The following is a 24,279-nucleotide window of genomic DNA, read 5'->3' on the forward strand; positions in this document are numbered from 1 at the left end:
GCCTAGGAATCCAAGCTCCTTGGGCGCGCCTGGTGGGCGTCTTGTCGCCTTGCTTTTTGGACCCATTCCAACGGCATTATCACTTTGCCACCTTGACCTCAGTCCCATTTTCTGTACAAATATAAATCTCTTGATTTCAATCTTAGGATTATCCCACATCAATCCCCCTCTCATATTTCATGTTTTGCCAAAGGATATGATTGTTTGGTCGTAAAATATTTTATGGGATTTGTCGAAAACCACTAAAAAATACAACATTGTATAAGAATTAGAAAGAGGTTTTACTTGTATGAAGAAAAAAAAGATTACAACTTTTTCACCAACTAAGGTTACAACAAGATTGTGCTCTTTTTCAAAATAAATATTGAAGAGAGGTTTCTGATCAATGGTGCAAACAAAGAGAGTAACGATAGTGGTAGGATGTGACTTGAGGGTTATTTAGGAAACTGTGTTCAATGGAGGGAGAGTATCTATACCTTCTTCAAGGCCGATGGCTCCTGATTACGGAGTCAGTTTTCCAGTCGGCAGACTAGAAAACTTCTCCATAAAAATCTATTACAACGTATTTAGGATTCTAGTTAAATCATCAGAATCCTTCAGCCCGATGAATTGGCATTACTCAAAAAATTGTTGAACCGTAGACACAACAGATGCCAAGCCCATTACAAACAACCTACAAATCTAGATCAGACATTTGAGAACCACCACTCTCAATGACTCTCTCTCCTGGCGACGTTTCAAATGAATGACAAACCCAAATTCATCAGGATACCATTATTTCTCATTCTATGACACATTTGCAATCCATGAATCCTACCATCCAAGATGTGCCACGAACAAACTGCAGCTCGGCTTTAAAGCTTGCTATCTCAATGTGAATGTTTCCTTCCCACGGCTTCACCTGCCTAATGGCTCCATCGAACAACAAATAATTGCAAGAACTATTTAAGCTCAAACCAGTGACACAATTGGACGCAAAGACAAAAGCTAGCTCACCAGATAGACCATTCTGAGTAGGCTGAGCAACATAGTATTTTACCGATTCAGATTCAAGGGCATTGTAAAACATTAAATGAAACTCAACATTAAGCACACGAATTTGGACAGTTAAAGTGTTGCAGCAACTTCAATCACACAGTTCAGTAGCAACTGCTCCATAGGTACTTGACCAAGACGCCAAAATAATATGGGAAACCTTTTCAATTGGCTCACACTATAGCAGCAGGTAGGCCCTCTCTAGGTGGCTACACCTTATTCTTGAGTTTCTGCTTGGTAACAGGTAACCCTTTCCTAATGACTTCACCCTCTCTAGGTAGCCCTTTCTTGATGGCTCAATACTCCAGGTAGCCCTCTACCTATGACTCAAACCCATTGAGTGGTGGTTCGCTTCACATACCCACTCTTTTTTTTTAATGTAAAGCTCTAATACCAAATATTAAGTATTACCAATATACGAAAAGCTCAAGAGCTATGAAACACCTTAAATCTAACCCTTAAACCTATCCCATGCTAGGCCTGCCCAATTTAGCACCCATAATCTAACCCATATCAAGACAATATCTTAAAGTACCTTCAACAAAAATTTGACCACTTTTACCAAAAAAAAAACGAAAATTTGACCACCACTAAGCAACCCAATGCCAACATTCCCCCATCCCCACCCCAAAAAACAGAGTTTTCCTCGAACGCAGCTTCACATAGTTAGGGGCACGTCCAACCAGCAAAAGATGGTGTATATCATTGTGCAATCGAATAAGTTCCCACTGGCATCAAGTATTGGGCTTTCTTTTCAAGGAAAAAGATTTTGGAGGGATACATAGGATACAAATCCTTAACAAATCATAACGGCATTTTAGAATTACTCAAGTCAATACTTCTATGCCTTATGATAACAGGAAAAAAACATGGCATAACAAATTCAAATTAAAAAACATTGCCGCACAAATGGCACTCAACTAGTACATATTGATCCAAAAATATGTTGCTCAGAACAGGTATAACAATACTTGACCAAAATCAACAATGACCTCCAAACTGGTATAACAATACTTAATCAAAACCAACATACGGCTATTGGGCCACCTGTTGCTCTATTTCCATAACTTGAGAACCTTCTGCCAAAGTCGAACCTCGCAACAGAAAATTCAGATTAGGCATCTTACCTCAAGGATGGATAATTTAATGTTCTTATCTGGGAGGAGGTGGAGGAACATGGGACTTCGCCATTCCTATCCAAGTGACAATACCAACAGCGAGGATTATCCATCCAAATATGTCATACTTGAGGTCACTGCCTTTCTTCTTCTTTGACCCCTGAAACAAAAGAATCATTTCTCGCAACTTTCAGCTCACCCAGAAACCAGGTGCAAAAATGACAAGGGTTAGCGGACATTCCTTACTGCAGAAAAGTAGTAGCCACATCAATGTTGATATACTAGATGAGTAAGAAAAAGGTCCAGGGTTTTGGATCACCCATGTGTTTCTCACACAGGAGCTTGTGGGTCAACCAACACAAGGGTAGCAGAGGGTTACATTTAGGCTTCTTACTAGTACTAGCTCCACGGCCCCCACTGCGTTTGTATTGGGGGCCCTCAAGTGCCTCATGGATAAATGCTACTATCAAATTGTAACGTTCAACTTTCCAAACTAAAAAGATATACAAACGGGAAGCATAATGAACTATATCAACCTATTCACAAGTAAACTAGTACACCTTCCCCAGATGCCATGCTCTTCGGTCTTCAGATACATTCAACAAATCATTAAGAAGATTAAAACTCACTACTATTTTTAGTGAAGAAAATGAAGATAAACATGCATGAGTGGTGCTCACATAGCAACATAGGACACAAACAAGCAAGTTCTAAGACATAGGAACAGCTACATACATGATACAACACAAACAAGCAAGTGCCGAGCCGGCAAAACGGGTTTCGCCACACCCTACTCCAATGCCATCGTGATTCCCCTAAATCCAGACCCACCGCAACCCATCACAGGTTTACAGAATGAGAACCCATGCTAACCAACTGAAAAATCCAGAACCCATCCCCACCAATCAAGCCCCGCAGCAGACTATCCCAACTTCATGCAAAATCTTTTATTTATTGTTTTTCTAAGCCTTCTGTAAGAAACTCAAAAGTACAACTTTCACTCTCTAGCATCCACATTAATAAAGCATCTCCCTCATCAGAAAAATAAGTTAACTCAGTCCTCAACAAACTTAGAGTAACAGCACATCTTAATTGCTTTAAACATTTATTAACGGTATTTCATAATATAAAGAGACTGAGCTTCCTCCATCATAAATGGTTACTTTACTTACAATAGCATAGGACAAATAATACAGAGGTGCAAATACCCACCATCCAGAATCAATAAAGTACGGTACAGCCTGTACCCAAGGACTGTTAAGAATTACAAACCCGCTGCCATCTCATGCCCAATGCAAACATAACCATACCTGCCGCCCCTTCTCGCAGTCAGAAGCTAAAACAGTAGATAACAGCAACTCTGGACAATGGTCCTCCATAACACTCTTTGGAATAGGATGTTTCTAAGTTTCTTTCCTCAGAAACTACCATGATTGCAAAAGGATGCATGGCCCAAAGTCACTTCACATTAGGACAACAGCTATGTGAAACCCCCCCCCCCCTCCATCTGCCACTAGACAAGATTGTAGAAGGAAGCATTGTCTGAAGACACTTTCCTTCGGGGCTGCAGCTATAAGAACTCCCTTCTGCCACTAGGTCTGAAATCCCAAACTTCTAGAGGAAGAACAACCTAAATTCGGAGAAAGTGCAGCATTGAAGAAGAGGACCTACTACCTCTCCCACCTGCTTGCAGAGGACACGGTGGTTTTGGATCTCCATTACAGAGGAGCTTATCTATGAATAAGACCTTCTGCCATACCCCTTGCATGTAGAACTCACATTTTACTTGAACCTTGACTTTTTAGGTATATCTGACAGTTCAACAGGTGAATGTAGCAGGACTCCAATTGTATATAGAAATCATAAGACTTGAACCTACTGATTGCATAGAGGCCTTTGCATTAACCCCTACTTTGTTTCAGACTTATACCTCTACATCCCTGTCCTATTCCCAGTCCCTAAACTGCTGCCTACAACCTGACTTTCCCCTGTTCTGTTTCATACCCTTTTCCGTCAACCTTTACCACAGCCTGAGTATCTCTTCAGTGTGATTCATTCCCTGGTTTAAGATCCTGTTCTGGGACTATTTGAAGCTTTCAAATTTGTCCTGACTTTCCCCTATTCTGTTATATCGGCTCTGTTTGTTTCAGCGTAAAATTTTACCTTAAAAATTTTCAAATTTTCACTTAAAAAAAATTGTCATGTAAAATTTTACATGTTGAAAAGTGTTCCAATGTTTTTTTTTTTTTATAAAAAAAGCATAGAAAAATTTTGCAACATATAAAATTTTACATTTACGAAATAAAATTTACCAAGGAATTACGCCAAAACAAACGGAGCCATCAGAGGAGGAGGTCAAGGTTCATTTTTCAGTGTCCACTCACCTTTGTGAAACATTTACCATTTGGGTATTTAGCTGGCTAGCAAAGAGAGAGGTTCCAAAAACAAACAAAAAAAAACAAATGCACAAGAGAGTATTAAATTTTGCATAGAAGAGAAGACAGATGTGCCTTCTATATCTCCCACAAGCTCCATGCTGCTAGAAAATAAATGGTCTACTAAAAAAGGGAGGAAAAAGAGGAGCTTTCCCTCTCAACCACGACTTCTCTTAGAGAAGCCCCAGTCCCTTTAACCTATTAGGGAAACCCTGGTTCCCTTACACCTACCTTCTCTTAGTATCCACAACATTGATGCGCTGATGCCATATTGCCATTTGTAGGGAGCCCATCGTAAGGCTGGGTTCTCACAGATCCACCTAAAGCACTCTAGAACAAGCCCATGTGGTGATATCGCTGGTTCCTAAACCTGAGCTTAATTTTGTTCACTTATCAGCATTCCATTATGTGCACAGGTAGGGGAAGGGCTAACCCAGGTTATTACTAAACCCTTTCAAATTTCAGATGGAAAAGAGGATGGATTGGGGCTGCGATATAACTTGTAAGAGCCACAATGATAACAATACATAGTTAAGGGAATCAGTGTCTATTTTCAGCATAAATCTTACTAGTATCAGAGTTAATGACAAAAGACAAGGAACCCTTATCACAGGATATGAATAACATAACAACCCAGGCAAAGGATTAGTGCAAAATTTACCTTCACATTTGAAGAAGTCGAAGATCCTCCCCCAACAGACTGCTGAGCAAGCCCGTGCTTATGGATCTCCATATGCAATTCTGGGGCCTAAAGACACATGGGCAATGATAACTACAATGGTGGCGACCAAAATATTAATTCAAATGAATGAAGAAAAAATATAGGAGGCTGGCTTACACATGAAAAAACACATCAAACTAAGACCCATCACTTATTCATAAAAAACTGGCAAAAGTGAACAAGTATAGACTCCGTCGGGTTATAAGGTAAATGAAGGGAAATGAAATTAAATTGAAACTTTTGTAATCATGATTGTATAAATAACCTAAAATCTTACCACGTATGATAATTGAACTTTTCAAAATATTTCGTTTTTCTGTATTAAATATTCTTATTCAAATCAAAGGAGTTCGGTTGAAAATCAATTACAAAATAACTGTAGGTAATGATGAGAAACTTTTCCACTTTAACCTTTTTTTCAATGTCATTTTACTTCCCTTCACTTCACTTACAACCAGACAAAACCCCCCCCAAAAAAAAAAATATCAAAACTCACAATAACATACAGGACCAAAAGCCCATGTATGTTGTTGTGCTTGTGTATTTGTGCATCACAGAGAGAGAGAGGGAGAACCAGGATTGAACATTAGTAATTTAGTACATAAAAATAGCAGAATACAGTGAGTCTACTATAGGACTTAAAATTGCAACCTTATATGCCAAACCACGCTTAGACATGATCACCTTATGCCCAAAGCCTGAGGCACCAATGAAAAATCCCCACATTCATTTGGCTAACAGAGGGCAAACCTTGGCGTAACGGTAAGCTCCATTGCGACCTAGTGGTTGCAGGTTCGAGTCGGGAAACAGCCTCTCCATGAAGTGAGGGTAAGGCTGCGTACATGATGACCATCCCCACACCCCGGAGTGGCGGGAGCCTCATGCACTCAGTACATACGCCCTTTATGTTTGATAACATCCCTGGAACACTTTCTAGTATTCATAATATTCCCATCAAAGCTCGCCTTTCCTGGGAGCATCAGAATTGTTCTATCAACATCCCAACATGCCCCCCTATATTCGTTTGGAATTTGGAAATGTTCAAGAGACTGCGATCTAATAAATCGTATATCTACACATGGGAAAAATATTCACCCAAACATATTAAAAAAGGATAGGGGATATCTTTTTCCTGAGAGTTGGAATTCCTGAAACATATCTTCCCACAAAAGGTTTCAAGCAACCATAAGACGCTAGATATAGACTACAGTTCCGTAGAGAGGAGGAAACACAGGGAGGGTTGGGGGGTGGCATAAGAATGATAGTAAGATTAAAGTTTAAGACTGGAACTGGAGTGAGGGGTGTGTGTGGGGGTGGGTGGGGGTGGCATACGTGACAAGACTCAAAATATCAATGACAAGTAAGAACAGTTAACGAAAACCAAAATAAGATAGAATACGTACCTTTGCGGTCATTTCTAAAGACTTGAGGTAAAGCTCGTTCCCTGGATCCTACAAGATAGAAAACGTTATCGAATCCTCTCTAGTGCGTGAACAAAAACTACAGTGCGGAATAGACCCATAAATTGAAAAACGTAAGATAGCACAAGTACTTCATCTATTGCTTGCTGGAAATACTGAGACGCTTTATCAAATGAAATCATTGCAACGTCATGCTCCGGAGTCAGAAAAGCCTGGGAAGTGTAAGCATTTCCTAAGCACCAAAGGGTGTCGTGCTTCTTTGGATCGATTAACATTGCCTCCTCCAACTTCGAAATCGCGTCTACAAAAAATAGTGTAATATAAGTACATTAAATACGCCTTATCCCATTGAAAATCCTGACATGATTAGAAATAATACCATTTATCATCTTCTTCGAATCCGAAACACTTTGGAACTGGGACAACTCAAGAAGCGCTCCTCCCCATCTCGTGAGGTTCTGCGCCAATCAAGCAACAAAAACCCTAAATTAAATGAGTGAACAGAGAACGAATTGATAAGAGAAGGTGATACGAACATCTGCATTGAGAGGGTCCTTGACATAGTTCGCCTCAGCATTCTTTCGGGCATGCTCAAATAACAGAAGTCGATCGAAATCGTTCTGAGGCATATCCATCTCTACAGACAATGTCTCTGATCGGAACTATTGCAGGCTTGCAGCCCTACTCGAGCTTCCTCAACTCTCGCTAGGGCTTGCCGCTACACTTATCGCGCCGTCCTATGAAACCAATACAAAGCCCGGGAAGAAGGTTTATACGCAGTACATATACGTGTCAAATATGAAACCACATTGGGTAACTTTTTGTGGATACGTGTCCTCTTTCTATTCGAAACGTTTATGGGCAAATATGAAACCACATTGGGTAACTTTTTGTGGATACGTGTCCTCTTTCTATTCGAAGCGTTTATGCCCCTCCATTGACGTCTTCCTTTGGCTATGTTTGGAAGCCAAGAAAAGAAAAAAGTTTATAAAATATCTTTTCTTTTTATTTTCTTGGCTTCCAAACGTAGCCTTGGAGTTGTTTTGGTTTCCATGCGGCTCATGGTTTAAGGTATCATTATCGAAGGTTGTTTTTTGAATAATGTTTTTGATTTTTTATTATTTTTCAATAGTAACCAATATGGATTCTGAACCTCTAGTATGCGGTGCCGGTCCTGCTGTCATGCTTCCTCACACAGGTAGGTGCGCATTGACCGCCATATCCACCCAGACAAGGCGCTCAGGCAGTGAGTAGGGCGGTCATTGTGAGCTGCCTGTGTGAGGAAGCACGGTGACAAGACAGGGCAGCACATAGTAGGGGATCCAAAATTGAGCCAATGTAGTGATGAATTTTTATCGTATGTGGTTCCCTGACCGGTGCGGTTCCTTAGTGCCTCTCACAAGAGGAGGGTGGACCCCACTCGGGCAGAGTGTTCTGTCAAGTGTCTCGGGTGGGTCCCAACCCCCCTTATGAGAGGCACTAGGGAACCGCACCGGTCAGGGAACCGTAGACGATAACGATTCATGTAGTGACCGATCTCAAAAAATGTCTCAAACCAGTCATATTGGACTAATACAGATTGATTCAACCGTTAAGTTTTGGTATCAATATTATCTGAGATCGATATGGATACCAATATTGATAACTAAAATCTAAAATCTTGATATCGTTAGTGTAGGGTAATCTTCCACACTAGGGGTGCAAGTTTGGCCCTGCTGGCCCGAACCCGCCCTGGCCCGCCCTGAGCCCGAACAGGGTCTGGGCTGAGATATTTGGCCCTGAGGGTGGGTCAGGGCTGGAAACTTCTGGCCCTGAGTTAGGGTCGGGTCGGGTTAAGGTTGAGGCCTCGAGCTAAGCTTGGCCTGGCCCGGCCCGACCCTGATTTAAGTTATACTATAAATATATATTGATATAAATTATACATTATGAACTTTAAATATCACCCACATTTTTTTATATAATATACTATATATGAAGACAATAAGTGTTATAATATAATTTATTATATTGTTATTTTATGTAAAATTAATAAATTCTTCCCAGCCCATTTCAACCCATGCATTTCTTTCCCCCTCCCCATGATCAGGGCCAATTAGGGTCGGCCCAACCCGACCCTGAGGGCGGGTCAGGGTTGGATTTTTCAGGCCCTGAGTCAGGGTCAGGTCGGACTTGGGCCCATCTAAGGGGACTTAGGGTTGGGCTAGGGTTCTATAAAGCCCAGCCCAACCCGACCCTGTTGCAGCCCTATTCCACACCATATTGGTCATGACAAAAGTATCATTCACATAGAGCCCACGTGATGATAATTGCATTACCAATTGATAGTGTGCAAGTGCTCAAGATGTATTCCATGTTTCGTGCATTGTTCTTCCTATATTATTTTGTTGGGAGATGGTTCCCTGGAAATCAAGGGCCACACTGGCCCTTACCCCAAAGTGGCAACCATGCAAAGCATGCACGGAAGCTTCAACAGGGGTGGGATTTTGCCTTTCATGGGAAAAAAGGTTGTCAATTTGTGCTCCTCTAGAGTCTGGTGCAATGACCATGCTACCTTTCAATTTTTTCTTCCCTATCCTTTATTAGGAGAAATGTTTCATGTGGGGGGAGTGTATCGCCCACACTCAAACACGGTGAGGGGCAAAAATGATCACCTAGCTCCCATGAATGGAAAATGATCACCCGATTAATGCTCGGTTCCTGGTTCTCTTGTAATTGGATTCTCTGGAACAACAACAAATGGGATTACAACTCAATACCTTTTGAGGTTTTGAGAATTGAGAGTTGCTCTTTGGAGAGCACAATACAATGAAATTTGTAAGTTATGTTCAGGGGTGGGAGTTATATTGTTTATCGTTGGTCTTTATGGTAGAAACAGTTGAGGAAGCCTGGGAGGTAGTAGTTTACTCTGTAGCGGATGTCAGTTGTTCAAATCAAAACGCCCATTTTAAATCAAACCAATTCAAATCAAAACAAATTAATTCGAGGCAAACGAGATGATGCTTTTTCAAATCTATCGGATAAAACGAAACAAGTCTGGAGTCATATTAAATCCTAAAAGGCTAAAACATAAGTTCCAAGATTTTAGTTTTCAAAGTCATCTCTTTCGCCCTTGTCTTTAATTATCAACTCTCCTCACGGAATCCTGTATTTATATTTACCAAAAAAATTTTGTATTTATGTTCATTTTTTCTGTCATGCCTTACCTTTTTGAAAGACTAGTAGAAGGCATTCTTAAGAAATGAATAAAACTGATTTGCTTTTGATTTGAGGTTATGAAAAAGTATAGGGTAAATTACAAGTCACCCTCTTGAAACTCATATCAACCCCTAATTTTTTAAAAATCTCAAATCACCACTTGGTTTAGACCACAATATGACAAATTAGTCCCTACCGTTAGTTTTATGTTGTTAAGTGATGATGTCAGTCAGTTAAATAAATTTAAATCCTTAAACTACCCTTGACATCCAAACATAGATTTTGAAGGGTAGTATTATAAATTTACTTCTAATGTTTTAGTACAAGGGTAAAATAGTAATTTCACACCAATAAATAGGGGTGTCAATACCCAACCTGAACCGATAAACCGGCCCAAACGAGCCCGGACCACACCGGACCTATCGCTTATTGGATCGGGTTCGGTTTGTGGACTTAGGTAACATTTGGTTTCTGTTCGGACTAGCCCGACGGTGCACCGGTGAACCATCCAATTGAACCCGACCGACCCGACCCAAATCGGTACTAAAACCCAAATACCCTAAAATGAGAGATCGGCCTATTCGACTTTCACTCTTTTTCCGTTTTTCGTCTTTCACTCTTTCCCTTTCACTCTCATAGTCTCTGACTCTCAGTGCCGCCAGCACTCAAGCCTCAAGACCACCTCATCTTTCTCTCTCAGCGCCTTAGCGGCAGAGACATCGGACCTCATCCTCAACTCTCAGCGGCACCGGCAACGGCGGCACAGGCTCTCAACAATCACGGCACAGTTACACTCAGGTCATCCTCTTAAACTTGTTCAGTTGTTCCCACTGAGTTCTTTTAGGTTTTCAGTTTTCCCTTTGATTTCTAAATTTGTTTGTTGCACAGCTTGCACCATTTGGCCCTGAAAGTTGAGAGAGAAAGAAAGAAGGAGATCGAGAAGGAAAACTGTTTCTGCACTTTGCGGCCCCAGTTGCTAGCCATATTTCAAAATTTCAATATAATAAACAAATTTTCAAGCATATTTTGACATCTGGGTTAGTTAGTTTTAATTTTCTGCTCTCCAGTGTTCCCATTTTCTGTGAAATTAAGTTTTACTCACTGGGTTTTGTTTATATGCATAATTCTGACACATGGATTGGTTAGTTTCCTCTCCCAACTGTTTGTTGGGTTCAATTTGTTTTGACTGGGGTAAGGGGGTACATCGGACATGTTATTCTTTCGAAAGTTGTTGCATAGTTTCCACTGAATTGGAATTATAGGTATGGTTGCATTCGTTCAGTTTATGAGGTGTGCTATATGTATCATCTTTCACATCTTTCACAATTCCTCTGTAAGTATGTGCCAAATATTCTGTTAATCGTAAGGCATCATCTTTATTTGTCACTTTCTCTCATATCTTTTGTGAGTGATTACCTAACCAATTGTATCCATAAGGTATACTGGCATAGGATGGCAAGATGCATTGTATTTGAGATTTTGATCTAATGAAATATTTTATGTAGTTAAAAAGAGAAAGAGAATAAAAATAAGCACTAACCGAACCTTATAAGTTATATAAAATCAGTACCGAACTGAATCCAAACCGATATCAACCCATTATCATAAATTGAAACCGACACGAAATCAAATCGCACCGAAATCGAAACCGAAACCGAGCCGAAACTGAATATTTCTTATTGGATTAGTTTCGATTTTTATAAAAGTCACACCAAAACCGAAAAATCCAAACCAAAATTGGACCGAACCGACCCATTGACACCCCTACCAATAACTAACAGCAGACTAACACTGTTACTGTAGAAGGGATGATTTGAGTTTTTTCAAAAACCAAAGGGTGATCTGAGTTTTGTTGAAAAACCAGAGGGTGATGTGTAATATACCCAAAAGTATATAGTTTGGGGTTACATGCTGTAAGCTATACCGAACCGAGAATTAGAACCAAACCGATTGAGCACTTAATTCAATGCTGAGCGGTCAGTTACATTCTTGGCTTTATGCGATGGGCAAATCTGTCAACTAAAATATTACGCCTCAACGCAGGCAGAAAACACGTTCTTTGTTTCTTCGTCTCGCCTGTCGCGCGCGCCAGGGGATAGACGCTCTTCTCGTCCACGCGAAGCCCCAGAGAAGCACAAGCCTATTTATGGCCAAACCCTAGAAAACCAGACCGTAGAACATCCCTAGCTTCTCTGACCATCAGATTCAAGAATGGGAGACCAGAGCTCGTGGTTGGCTCTCTACGCTATCGAAGTGAAGGACGAACGAGATGAATGCTTGGGTTGTTTCTAACCAGGTCACTCTACCTCAACAACTCAAGTTATTGCCCCCGACTACAGCTCTACTGCATTCGATCCATTAGCAAGCTCACGCAATCAAATCAGGTCTGTTGGCCATTGCTCTTCATATATATTACAGTTGCTCGTTGTTATCATTCTTCCGTTCTGAACTAGGTTAGCTTATTCGATCGTCTTCCCTATCCCACGCTTTGTTTTTGTTGGAGAAATTCTGGTTTCTGACTTCGAGGTATTCATTGATTACTTCAGTGGTCAGTTGCTGGCCAAGACCTAAGTTCTGAATGCTTGAACGGGAATTCACTTTGAGAACGCCTTCGTGTATTCTGGGGATTGTTTCTTCCTACGTTTTGTATGTGTTTGAGAAATTGTGGCTTCCGAGTCCTGACTCTAGTTCTGCAATCATTACTTTAATTTCCATTTCTTGACAATAATCTAAGTTCCGAGAGCTTGACTAGAATTCAGAATGAAAACACCTTGTGTGTCCTTGAAATTTTTTATATACTTGCTCCTGTTTCCACAAATGCTTATTGTACTAGTATCTAGTTTGCTAATATGTGGAGAACCTTTGGCAATCAACCACAATGGAAGCAAATTGCTTATGCTTAGATGTTCATGGCAACACTGGAATTTTTGATTGAGAACTTCACTAAGTTCTAAATAGTGAAAATCCTTGGACCTTCTATCTCTCTCTTTCTAATTCCCCGTGCCAGTGGCTGTTTTGGAGAAAAATTAAGAGTGACTTCTTGGAATGGCTAAATTAAACTCATAGACATGGCATGCTAGACTGGGACACAGTAACTCTAGATTAGAAGTGTTGGGGTTTTGGGGTTGATGTGGGATAATTGAATAAGCCATGATACCCCGAGAATACCAACATTTTGGAAACCAGGATTAACTGAAGTTGTCAGGTTGTGAATGAGAGACTTTGAACCTTTATGCTGATACTAAACACAAAGGCAATCAAAGTTTCTGAAAACCACTCTTCTTTTCTTTTAATTTTAATTTGGAGAGGAATTAATATTGTGCATGTAATTTCATGTCAATGGATTGGAGTTTGGGACTAGGAATAGTTATATCAAAAGATGAAAAGCAGGGGAGTTGTTTTATTATGGTGAGTTATATAAACAAGAAGTTGGAGCAGAAACGATAATTTAGTCTTGGATGGGTAAAACAATATAGATGTATTTAATGATACCATGTCTCCTGTTGTATTTTGTCTGTTTCTTCCATTCACTGCTTTTCTGAACTTTTTTTTTTGTTTTTTTTCTGTACATTCCGACAGATTCTTGTTTTTGGTGCAAAATCTGTACCATCCTCATTACTCACCTTCAGAAAGATTCTGTTATTATCTCAAATGTCATTTTTTTTTCTTATGGCAGGCAATGGAAGCTAATCAGGTTGAGCCTCCGGCAAGCCGGTTTCAACGCACTGATCAATGGATTCCGGTCTATTCCTGGTTAGAATCATTGGAAAAAAAGGAGGTGGTTAAATCTAAAGAAATTGATGAATGGCTATCAAAGAATCTAAAGGTGAAGGAGCAGTTGTATGCAAGACATTCCCGTTATCATTTGATGCACTACGTTCAAAAATGCCATTTAAAGATGTTGAGGAGACGGGAGAAACAGGTGTCACTTTATATCTGATTCCCATCTCATTGAACACTATTTTTTGTGGTTTGATATCAAAGAGATGATGTTGAAATTTTATAGCTTGTGTAATTTGTGACCTAGTCAGCACCAGAATTTCCACTTGGGCTATGAGATTAGGATACTATATCTAGAACTTTGGTTTCCAGCCAAGGAAGATTGTGAAGCAATCTCATATGTAGCTTGATCGAAACACAGTCCTTAAGTTGTTGTAATACAGAATACAACAAAAGAGAAGACAATCAAATTATGTTCCACATGAATAAGTCCAAACTTGGGCTGCGGCATGTCAGAAAGTTGGAAGTAAGGGTGTCAAAATCAAACCGAAACCAAACTGAGCCGAACCGAATTAATTCGGTTTGGTTTCAGTTCTGGTATATGGTATTCTAATTCGGTTCGGTTCGGTTCGGTTTCGGTGTCATGCTAAGACCCGTCGGTTTGAATCGAAACCGAACCAAATAAACCACTTAATCCAAATCCATATATCTTTTAAATTTTTTGGTAACCATATCTAACCAAATGACTTTAAATATTCCACTTTCCTATGTTTTCATTGTTTATTTTGGTAACTATCCAACGAAATGAAATTTATATGCCATTTTCCATAGGGGAAAATAAAAAACTCAATGAATTTTGTTTGTATTTTTGGTAACCATCTAACCTAATGACTTTTCATATTCCACTTTCCAGGTTTTCTCTATTTACCTTTCTCAGTTTTCCTTTTCAACTCTTCAACTTCAACTCTTCAAGTGTGCAACCGAATTAGAATCGTAACCCAAAACCGAATTAGACCCGAATTGGAACCGGATTTGGAAACCGAATTAGAACCGTAACCGAACTGAACCGAGCAGGTTCGGATTCGGTTGGTGGTCCTAGAACCGACTCGGTTTTCGGGTCACACTCTCAAGAACCGAAACCGAACCGAATACCCGAAACCGAACCGTTTGACACCCTTAGTTGGAAGGATAGGATAAGAATTCTCACTTGACTTCATATCTTTGTAGTTGCACTCCTCATATTGCTTAATTTTCATCCTATGGGCTGGCTTGTCTTGAAAACTGAGATGAGAAAAATTTCTATGCAACTGAATGACCATAAGTGGTTTAATATCTGAGAGGAAGCTCATTGGCAAACAATACACATACTTGTTAATGTCTAATGACTTTGGGTAGCAGCTGTATTATCTGCGTAAATTTTTCTGCGCTATTGAAATCCATCAACAAACTTGTCTATTATTAGAACTTTATGTCCTTCCCTGGATCTTGCTTGGATTCAATCCTATTTCATGTTGAATGTGATATTCACTTCACCCTTCAAGAAGGCATACGTTTCTTGTTGGTTAACCATACTTATAATATTGCCATGATCAATCTTATAACATATGGGAAGCATCCATTGTGATGCCATTGCACCGCATGTTATCTTGTTACTTATTTCTGAAGGAAAATAAAAGTATAAAACCATGCAATGCCGTGAGGCAGTTACCTACCCTTCTTGAACCAAGGCAACTTGTAATGAATAAATTTTGCAGCCTGGTGAATGATTCACATAAAATTTTCACATAAATTCTATGTCGGTTCTTAAGTGGGTCCCACATGGGACTACCATCAGGTCCATCCAGCCACATTAATCATTAGAGCTTGTTCGGTTATGGCCTATGGGGGGCAGCTATATGAGGTTGGTGTTTTACTTGTTATTTTAATATTATCTGTTTTAGGTTGTGAGGGGGGGGGTACTTTTATGATTCTGATTTTGGTTCAATTTTGGTCTGGCCTAGTTATTTTTAATTTTTTTAATGATTATTTTTGGTTTTAGTCAAATTGTGTTAGGCCCAATCTTTAGTAACTGGGTTAAGAGTTGACTAGTGAGTATTCTAGAAAAGGATCGGGTCCATAACCATGGGTTCCAATCAAGGTTCTAAATCTCGGTTTCGATGCTGGTTTTGACCCTGGCTGAAACCGAGATTTCCCAGGTTTTGACCGAATCCTGGTTTTTCTGGTCAAAACTCGACACGTCATGGGCTGGTCAAAACTGGTCAAAACTAATCAAAACTTTTCAAAATTGGGCTGATCGAAATTGGTCAAAACTCGGTACTAGTCAGTATAGTCTCAAGGTTTCGTTTCGCCTCGGTTTCTGTTGAAACCGAAATTAAGAACTATGGTTCCAATGCACGAGAGTATATAGTAATACACTTCTTGTAAAATAGGAAGTAACTTGATCTAGGCACTTAATACATTGTGATATGAATAAACTAGATTGCTTAAATTATTGTTTTTGTGTCAAGCCGAAGTCGGGAAAGGGTTTTACCAGATTAAAAGGGTCCGTTGAGCACCTCAGGGCTATGTCATAATAGATCCGAACACTTGCCCTGGATTGATGTACGGATTACAATTGCTCTTGTGAAATTCTTCATTTTCTGGAATTATTATAAATTTCGCAGCAGTTTGGTTGTTCTTGCTTTGATATCTCCCATTATTACTCACAATTCCTACTTTAAATCATTATTCTATTCTAGTTCTGCTTTTTAGGCCTGTGCTGAGGAAAACTGGGCAAACCTGTCTGAAGTTCACTATACTGCTTCTCTTATTTCCTTGTATGGTGGGGATTTTGTTATGGGTGAAACTTTTACCTGGACTTTATTTGACAATAACTGATGCAACCACTATTTCACATGAATATGCTATTCTTTCACTGCTTGTACATTCATCTTTTGATATATATATATATATACTTTGATCAAATAGGGAATCCAATCTTCAGCCCCAACATCTCAAGCAAAGGTTCAGAACAATGTGGTGACAACAGCAGCCGTTCCTCTTTTATGTATGGTTTGCTTTCTGTTCTATATGTGATTGTTTGGTGTTCTAACTTCTAACAACTTTGACATTTGTTAGTATTAGGATATTCATACATATACAGTATACAGACACAAATCTGTACATTTATGCACCACACTTATGTGAATATATGTACATATATACGTACATACATTGATAATTTCAAATAGTGATGCAGGTGCATCACCAAAAGAGGCTTATGTTAATGGGAATAATCCTAGGGTTGGGTTATATACATGGCCTTTAATCCCATGGGTTTTCAATGTAATATGCTACTTTTATGGGCCTAAACTATGGGTAATAAGGTTGCATACAGGATTAGTTAGTTTAGTTTCCATATTTAGTTTTATTTTCGAGGTCCTTTGTTTTTAAATTGAATCGGGTCCAAGATGGTCCAACCAGTGGTTCAATTTAATTAGTTTTATTTTATTTGCTTTTAAGCAATGTAAGTTGGGCTGGATTAGGACTCTATAAGTCCAACCATGCTTTGAGTCTATTTCCTTCAGTATTTTAGTTTCCTTGTCAGTTTAGGTTACCTAACAGATTAAGGATTGGATTAGGCCTTTCCTTTTTAGTGTAGTCTATTTTTGAGTTTTTTATACAAGGTTGTAAGGGAAGCAAGCATTGGGCACGCATTTTGATTAATGAAAGCTTTTTGCTGCTCTTTTCTTCTCCATTGAAGATTTGTCTTGTGTTTGATCAAGGCTGAAGGAGTCGGTGTTTGATCCGATTGACACCTTGCCGTGGGAAGGCTGACTGAATCATTTGAAGGAATCGGTGTCCGATGACACCTTGCAGTGGAACCCAGGGTGGATCGTTTGGTTCTTCGTTACATCTTCATTGTCATTCTACTGTCAAGCAATCAGATAACAAGGCTTTCTTCATCAACTGGTAAGTTTATTTCACAAAAGCTGGATTTCCATCCTTCTCTTTTGAAGCTCTTCGTTCGGTTCAGCCACTTTCTACAGTGGGAATTCTCCCAAATTTTAGCCGAGTGATCACTTGCCCCAATAGGGAACTCTATCAGTCCAAAACTCCAAATGGAGTCATTACGGAGAATTCTAGAATAGAGCCAATCAACAGCCCAAATACTTTTATTCTTTGGAGCAAGCTTCCATATCAGCTTAAGATTACCTTACATGATAATATCTTTAATTCTTCTCAAACCAAGGCCGCCTTTGATGCAGATTCATCATCAAAATGGGCTTATTTCTTTAGAAATAAGTTTAGGATTGAGATATATACATGTTGGGCCTTTGATCCCAAGGGTTTTATTTTATTTTATTGTAATAGGCCACTTTTATGGGCCTAAAGTTGGGGTACATGAGTTGCATACGGGATTAGCCCTATACTTAGTTTATTTTCATGTTTTTAATGTTTTAAATTGAACCACTGGTTCAAACCAGCTTTGGACCGGTTCAATTTAAAACATTAAAAACATGAAAATAAACTAAGTATAGGGCTAATCCCGTATGCAACTCATGTACCCCAACTTTAGGCGCATAAAAATGGTCTATTACATAAAAAACCCTTGGGATCAAAGGCCCAACATATATATATCTCAATCCTGGAATTATTTCTAAGGAAATAAGCCCATTTCGATGATGAATCTGCATCAGCCTTCTTCTCAAATCAGCTTAGTACCCAGCTTTGATTGCTGCATAATATCTTGTATCAGGGTATAAGGGGCAACTATCTAGGGTTCACGTTGCCCTAGGATAGTGATTCTAACACCAGAGTTTGGAGTTGGGAAAAGTAGTATCCAGAGAGATTGAAGTCTTTTTGGCAAGCCAAGTTAATGCCATGACAGAGTAGCTCGTACTAGAAGAAAATCAACAAGAACTAAAAAGAAGAAAATGAGAAGAAAGGAAGAAAAATGAAGAGGGAATATGGACAAAAAGAAGTAAAAAGATCACACGAAAGGAAAGAAGGAACTAGAGAAAATGAAGAAGAACCAGAAGTATCGATTACTCTGGTGCCGACAACTATGCGCAAGACAGCAGTTCAACGGAAAAACTACCAAAGAAAAATCAATTCTCTCAACACTATCGATTTGATCAATTGATGACATGGATATTGATGGACTCAGACTACTCCTGACTGTAATTTGCGAACAGAATTTGAAATGGACTCAACTTTCTACTCCTACTATAGCTAACAACAGGAATAAATAATAGTAAAATGAAACTATAAAAGTAACCCCCCTAACTACCCCTTGGATCAAAACTCGGGCTTGGACTTGAATCTTCTCAGCATGCGTTTCCAAACTGAGTCAAGCCGGTCCATCCATGAGAGTGCTACTGCATCAAGAAGAAGAAAAAAGAGACTAATCTGTTGGTCAGCGAGGCAATCACAGTCATTGGAAGAAGCCTGATGCAGCAGAGAAGGGTTCAGTTCCTCCATCAGAGTCATTCCCTCTTCGAATCTCTCTTATTTCTTTCATTTGTTTTTAATACACATGCATGATCCCATGCATGACACTATATGTAAACAATATACACAATCCATTATTAGAAAAAAACATCCATTTTATATTACAATAAATAATAAAAAATAAATTGAAGCATTGAAACAAAAAGGCATGATGTCCAGGTCTGGTCGCCTAGGTTATGCCTTGTAGGTTCTATTGGTTGTTTCTAGCAGTTTCATTCATGGAGATCAAGACACTGCTGGAGGGTGAATCAAGGCTATGACATGGCAGGGTTTAGGTCTGATAATTTATTGATTGGGATTATTTTGGTGATTCTTGAGCTAAGTATCTCCTTGAGAGGAGCCTCATTGTGGGTTCTGTTTTATACTTTGGGTCTATTGTTTATTTCTAGCAGTTTCATTCATGGAGATCAAGACACTGCTGGAGGGTGAATCAAGGCTATGACATGGCAGGGTTTAGGTCTGATAATTTATTGATTGGGATTATTTTGGTGATTCTTGAGCTAAGTATCTTCTTGAGAGGAGCCTCATTGTGGGTTCTGTTTTATACTTTGGGTCATGTTTATTCTTTTCTTATTTCTGGGTCATGGTTATGGTCCGTAAGCACTGTTGGGTTCTTGAAAAAGAGGTACCACATTAGCTCAAGATCACTTATACTATCTCAAAGGAGTTACTGTGAGGATCTTGACAATTTGGGCGGGTGCATGTTTTATATTTTGTGGCTTTCATATGCTGGCATTTACTGTTGTGTACATATTCTTGTGGCTTGCAGGATGTAAATATTGAATTTTACTGTTTTGCAGGCAGCTCTTCAAGCAACCAATTGAAAGATAATGACAAATTTTTAGCTAGGAGAAATGAAGCATTTCGTAAATATGAACTGTAAGTAAATAACTGTTCTCCTTCCTTTTCCCTTTCTCAGAATAAATCATTGTGTTTGTCTATGCACTTAATATTTCAACATGTTTCAGTCTGACAGAATTGGAGAACCATCTGTCCAGCATCATTTCTAAACAGAAACATGTAAACGTGAAAGAGTCGGATTCCCAATCCTTGCTTAGACGGGGATCTGCCGATGATACAAAACAGGGAGGCAATGTCAGGCATATGCCCAGTGACAGCAGCGTCAAGGCTTCAATCACCATTTGATTCCAGCATGATCTTATTCTGAAGCATCATATGGTAGGCAGCTGTCCTTATGTGGTGGAATTTGTGTCACATCTCCCTGACATTAAATAGACACACCATGTCATCAAATCTTCAAACAGAGTTTAGTAACTTGCTGTGCCTTAGATGCCCAATTGAGAAGGCTCAGACTGCGTCTTGCATGTGTTGTCTTGGACCAACCAGCCTGGATTTATTGACTGTTAAAGAGTCTTTGTTGTCTTTACTCTTTAGTCTTCCATGTATAACTGATCTGGCTATGAAAATTTCCTTGGTTTACTTCAATTGTTAACTATATTTTAGAGGCCATCAGAATATCTCTCTGTTCCTTCTCCCGGTCCATCATAGAATGTGGGGAATGATTGGAAATTATTATTGTTCCATGAATTGCAATCTCTGGTGCTACTTACAGAACTGGATGTGTTACTGTGCAGTGCTTTCTGAAGGCATCGTGAGAATAGAAATAAATTCAAATCTGTAAAATCAATATCCTCTGTTTCTTTTGCTGGATACGAGCAGAAGAATTTAATTTTTTTCCTCTTAATTATCAAGTCATATTAAAAATTTGAAGATAGTGTGACTATGTTAGTAGCAGTTGTTAGCAAGTTAGTGGGAATCGTGGGATTGACAATTTGTTGGTCGATTGGTGTCAAACATCTCTAATCTGTTGAGTGGTGCAGTTTGTTTGCTGTTCATGCTTTTATATGTCTCCACATGCCTTATGCCTCAGAATGAGTAGCGAAGGCCAATGACTGCTCATGCAGCTGTGTGATTAGTGAATGTCCTGTCACATAAACCAAGGTGAGAAGTCCAAAAACTGTACCCCAGCAACGTCGAGGAGCCACTTTGTTCAGACTGATGGGAGGCCAAACGGGACTAGGATTGAGATAGTGAAAAGACTTGATGACTTCATTTAATTGAAGGTATGGTCCAAAATTGGGTGGAACCATGGCTCAGGGTTTTTTGTAGCTGGAGCCTGTAGATCCTTTTATAGAAGATACAATGTAATTCTAGAGACAATTTGAATGTAAGACTGCTAAGTTATGACTGCACGTTCATTCAAGCGAAGTTGGTGATGGAGTTGTGATGATATTTATTTGTTTTCCTTGAAGAAATATCATGAGAGAGGGAGGATATGCAATACTATGGCCAACAAAAGATGCAGCATAATTAAAAGTGAAAGCGTCAAGCATGTAGCATTCTCTATCGACATTTTGTTTGAGAACTAGAATATTCACAGAATATCTGGGAGAATTCTGAACAGGAATTCACTTTCCTTGAATGAAAATGTCAGGGAGGGGAAAAGCAACCAACAAAAATGGTAGCATACAAAAGGTGAAAAGCAGTTGTACATGGTTGTTGGTCCAATAATGTATCATTTTTGCAATTCTGAAAGGATCAGACCCTGCTGATCTATACATGAAGAGGTTTAAACTTAAAAATTTTACAACTAGTTGATCTATTGTTACTTTTGGTGACTATTTAGATTCAAATGGAATGTTAAATTAAATGATAAGAATACATAAGGTTGGAATTATTCTCTCATGTAGATCTTTGTCAAACTTAGTCTCCATATGGAGCCCACCCAGTAGTGAGTCCTTATCTTCATATTGAAACCACTGACAAGCTATAAGGGCCCCGGGTCATAGAATAGTCTGGGTACATTTTTCCTTTTGAATGAATTTCTGAAGCTCCATTTGGTTACAAGGGAAATTAAAGGGAAGGGAAGTGAAATTTTCAAACTTGAAAGGAAATTTTTGTAGTCATTACCCAACATGATTGTATAAACTACATAAATAAATGCAAAAGATGCACTCCCATAGGTTTTGGTTTTTTAGCTATTGAGTTCTCGTTGAGAGATGCATGCTACTGTGGTGATTTAGCAGCAACTCAAGGTGGTGAAGCCAGGTCATATCCCTTCTTTGCTCTTTCTTTCCTTCATCTTTTATTTCTTCTTTCATATATTAAAAAAAATGTTATAAAATCTTCTCATCAATATTGATTAGTCTCTATATGCGATCTTGTTGCAATTGATCTCCCATTGGTTCTTCCCTAGTTCGAGATCGATTATGCAATACTTTGGCTTAGTCTTGACAGCTGCATGCATAACTTAGAGTTGTGAAAAAGCATTTGGTTTATCCCTTTGCACAAGACTCCCGAGGGATGAAGACAATTACTACAAAGTTCGTGGGTATTGGAGTTATGCCTTTACAATCCCCGTCTCCACCGCCAAGAAATATGTTTCTCCCCATCTCCCAGCCCAAGATAGAGGGGGGGGGGGGTAGGGATTAGAACCGGGGACACACTTCCCATCTGTTCCCTCCCCATTTTTACCAAAAAAATGAAATGGAAAGCCGGGTCCTTTCTCAATTCATCGATTGACTGGTTGCCTTAGTCAGCTGGTAGAGTTCTCTTCCCTTCGTCCCCTCACCAAATCCAGATTGCAAGCGGTTCATGCAAGTAGTATGAAATAAGTTGATTCGATGAGATGGTACGAGATCACAGACATGGATTGCCTTTCGACTAGAATGGGTGGATGGGGCAGAACCGGAGCAAGCAATAGTAGACCCAGCTAGTGCAACATGTATGATGTATCCCTGGATGGTTCAGGGTACAATGGTAGCCTTTAAACATGATATTTCTTGAGTTGGTCTATATTCGTTAAATAAAGCAACTCATCCCCATCAATATTCACCAATCTGACGGCTTTCCTGGCAACTGCCTTTCTTTTTATCAAATTCTTTTTCATTCAGAAGATACTTCCTGTCACAAAGTGAATCCCCAACGAACCCCCATCATTGCATATGTTTTATATCAATTCCTATATACTAACCTTTGTTTTGCAGCCAGCTGCTTCTGGTATGTGGTTCTAAACCCTAGCTTTGTATTTTGATTCATTTATTCGGTATAGTCAACGTTTAGTGGTTCTTTCTTCCCTTATCCATCTTTTCCTCCCATCCCAAAAGAAAAAGAGGTCATTAATTACTAGTTAACAGAATTTTCAAAAAAAAAAAAGTAAAAGTTGCGGAGGATTTGATCCCATGACCTCAAGGTTATGAGCCTTGAGAGTACCAAGCTGCTCTACCCTGCACTGAAGAGAAGAACTCGGAAGGAATGAATAAACGAGAATTGGATGGGGCCCCTCTACCATAGCTATAGAAAGAGAATAACCCATTTATACAGAATGGTGAAGAGGCCCCTATGATTGATGATCATAGAGATCAATAGAAAAATGAAAGATATGTCTGTATACTTTTTGTGGTTTTGATGCATTTACTGTCTATCTGCTTCAGTTTTGTTGTCTACAAGGCATTATACAAGTGTTTCGGAGGCTTCGCTGCAGGTGTTGTTGATACAGAGTTACTGCCTTGGAAATAGCAAGGGAATCTTACTAATGGAACATGTAGGATAGTAAGACCTATTGTTTCTTTTGGTGCTCTTCATAAGCATGAGGCATAAAAATATACAAATCAGATAGATAACTATCTATCACATACCTTCATCCCCCCATTTGATATAATCCTTACTGTGTCCTGACTTTCCCTCTGAAACAATCGGGGGACATTCTATTACCTTCTTGTGTTACTGAAAATAAATATTTCTTTTTTTATATGCTGCATGTACTTTATATTTTTCACTTGTCTTGGACCTTGCCCTTTGACACTCATTTCTTAATACGGTGAGTATTTTCCCTACATAGTTTATTCTATTATAAATATTTCCCTTGATCATAACAGTGTATAAAATGCTCAAATAGCTATATTGTCCCCAAAAAATGAGATTTTTTTTTCTTCATGTTTTTCTCGTTATTTATGTATTATATCAACCACAAAATTTTACATAAGGCATAAAACCTATATTTTATAGTGGTATTTCAATACTTAAAATTGTGAATTTTTGGGGTATTTTTGCATTTTTACATTGTCTAGAAGCCAAAAATACTTTTACAAAGGGGTTAATGGATAGATTTTTTGTTTTTA

The 24,279-nt window shown here is 39.1% G+C and overlaps 2 protein-coding genes across 3 annotated transcripts; one reads left to right on the plus strand and one right to left on the minus strand.

Moving 5' to 3' along the window:
- Positions 1 to 1,996: 1,996 nt before the first annotated feature.
- LOC122653820 (mitochondrial import receptor subunit TOM20-like) lies at positions 1,997 to 7,456 on the minus strand. Its single transcript, XM_043847770.1, has 6 exons — positions 7,267 to 7,456; positions 7,110 to 7,188; positions 6,862 to 7,031; positions 6,713 to 6,760; positions 5,250 to 5,336; positions 1,997 to 2,313 (listed from the first exon to the last, which is right to left on the minus strand). The coding sequence occupies exons 1-6, from the start codon at positions 7,363 to 7,365 to the stop codon at positions 2,188 to 2,190; spliced, it is 609 nt and encodes a 202-aa protein (XP_043703705.1). The 5' UTR covers positions 7,366 to 7,456; the 3' UTR covers positions 1,997 to 2,187.
- A 4,555-nt stretch (positions 7,457 to 12,011) lies between these two features.
- On the plus strand, positions 12,012 to 20,606 carry LOC122653771. Of its 2 annotated transcripts, none has more exons than XM_043847708.1 (5): positions 12,012 to 12,309; positions 13,602 to 13,847; positions 16,613 to 16,691; positions 19,939 to 20,017; positions 20,107 to 20,606. In XM_043847708.1, the coding sequence occupies exons 1-5, from the start codon at positions 12,199 to 12,201 to the stop codon at positions 20,282 to 20,284; spliced, it is 693 nt and encodes a 230-aa protein (XP_043703643.1). In that variant the 5' UTR covers positions 12,012 to 12,198; the 3' UTR covers positions 20,285 to 20,606. The 2 variants fall into 2 exon arrangements, with proteins under 2 accessions (XP_043703643.1, XP_043703644.1); XM_043847709.1 differs by having other exon boundaries at positions 12,015 to 12,221.
- Positions 20,607 to 24,279: the final 3,673 nt, after the last annotated feature.

This window comes from Telopea speciosissima, chromosome 3 (genome assembly GCF_018873765.1).
Source record: "Telopea speciosissima isolate NSW1024214 ecotype Mountain lineage chromosome 3, Tspe_v1, whole genome shotgun sequence".
Lineage (NCBI taxonomy): Eukaryota > Viridiplantae > Streptophyta > Magnoliopsida > Proteales > Proteaceae > Telopea > Telopea speciosissima.

Bases quoted from the DNA above. Each gene is read 5' to 3' on its own strand.
- LOC122653820 (XM_043847770.1), bottom strand. From the start codon at position 7,365: ATGGATATGCCTCAGAACGATTTCGATCGACTTCTGTTATTTGAGCAT. The intron at 7,189-7,266 runs GTTCGTATCACC...TGATTGGCGCAG, and splicing joins AGGACCCTCTCAATGCAGAT to AACCTCACGAGATGGGGAGG. The intron at 6,761-6,861 runs GTACTTGTGCTA...TCTATCTTGTAG, and splicing joins TCCAGCAAGCAATAGATGAA to GATCCAGGGAACGAGCTTTA.
- LOC122653771 (XM_043847708.1), top strand. From the start codon at position 12,199: ATGCTTGGGTTGTTTCTAACCAGGTCACTCTACCTCAACAACTCAAGT. The intron at 12,310-13,601 runs GTCTGTTGGCCA...TTCTTATGGCAG, and splicing joins AGCTCACGCAATCAAATCAG to GCAATGGAAGCTAATCAGGT. The intron at 16,692-19,938 runs GTATGGTTTGCT...ACTGTTTTGCAG, and splicing joins AGCAGCCGTTCCTCTTTTAT to GCAGCTCTTCAAGCAACCAA.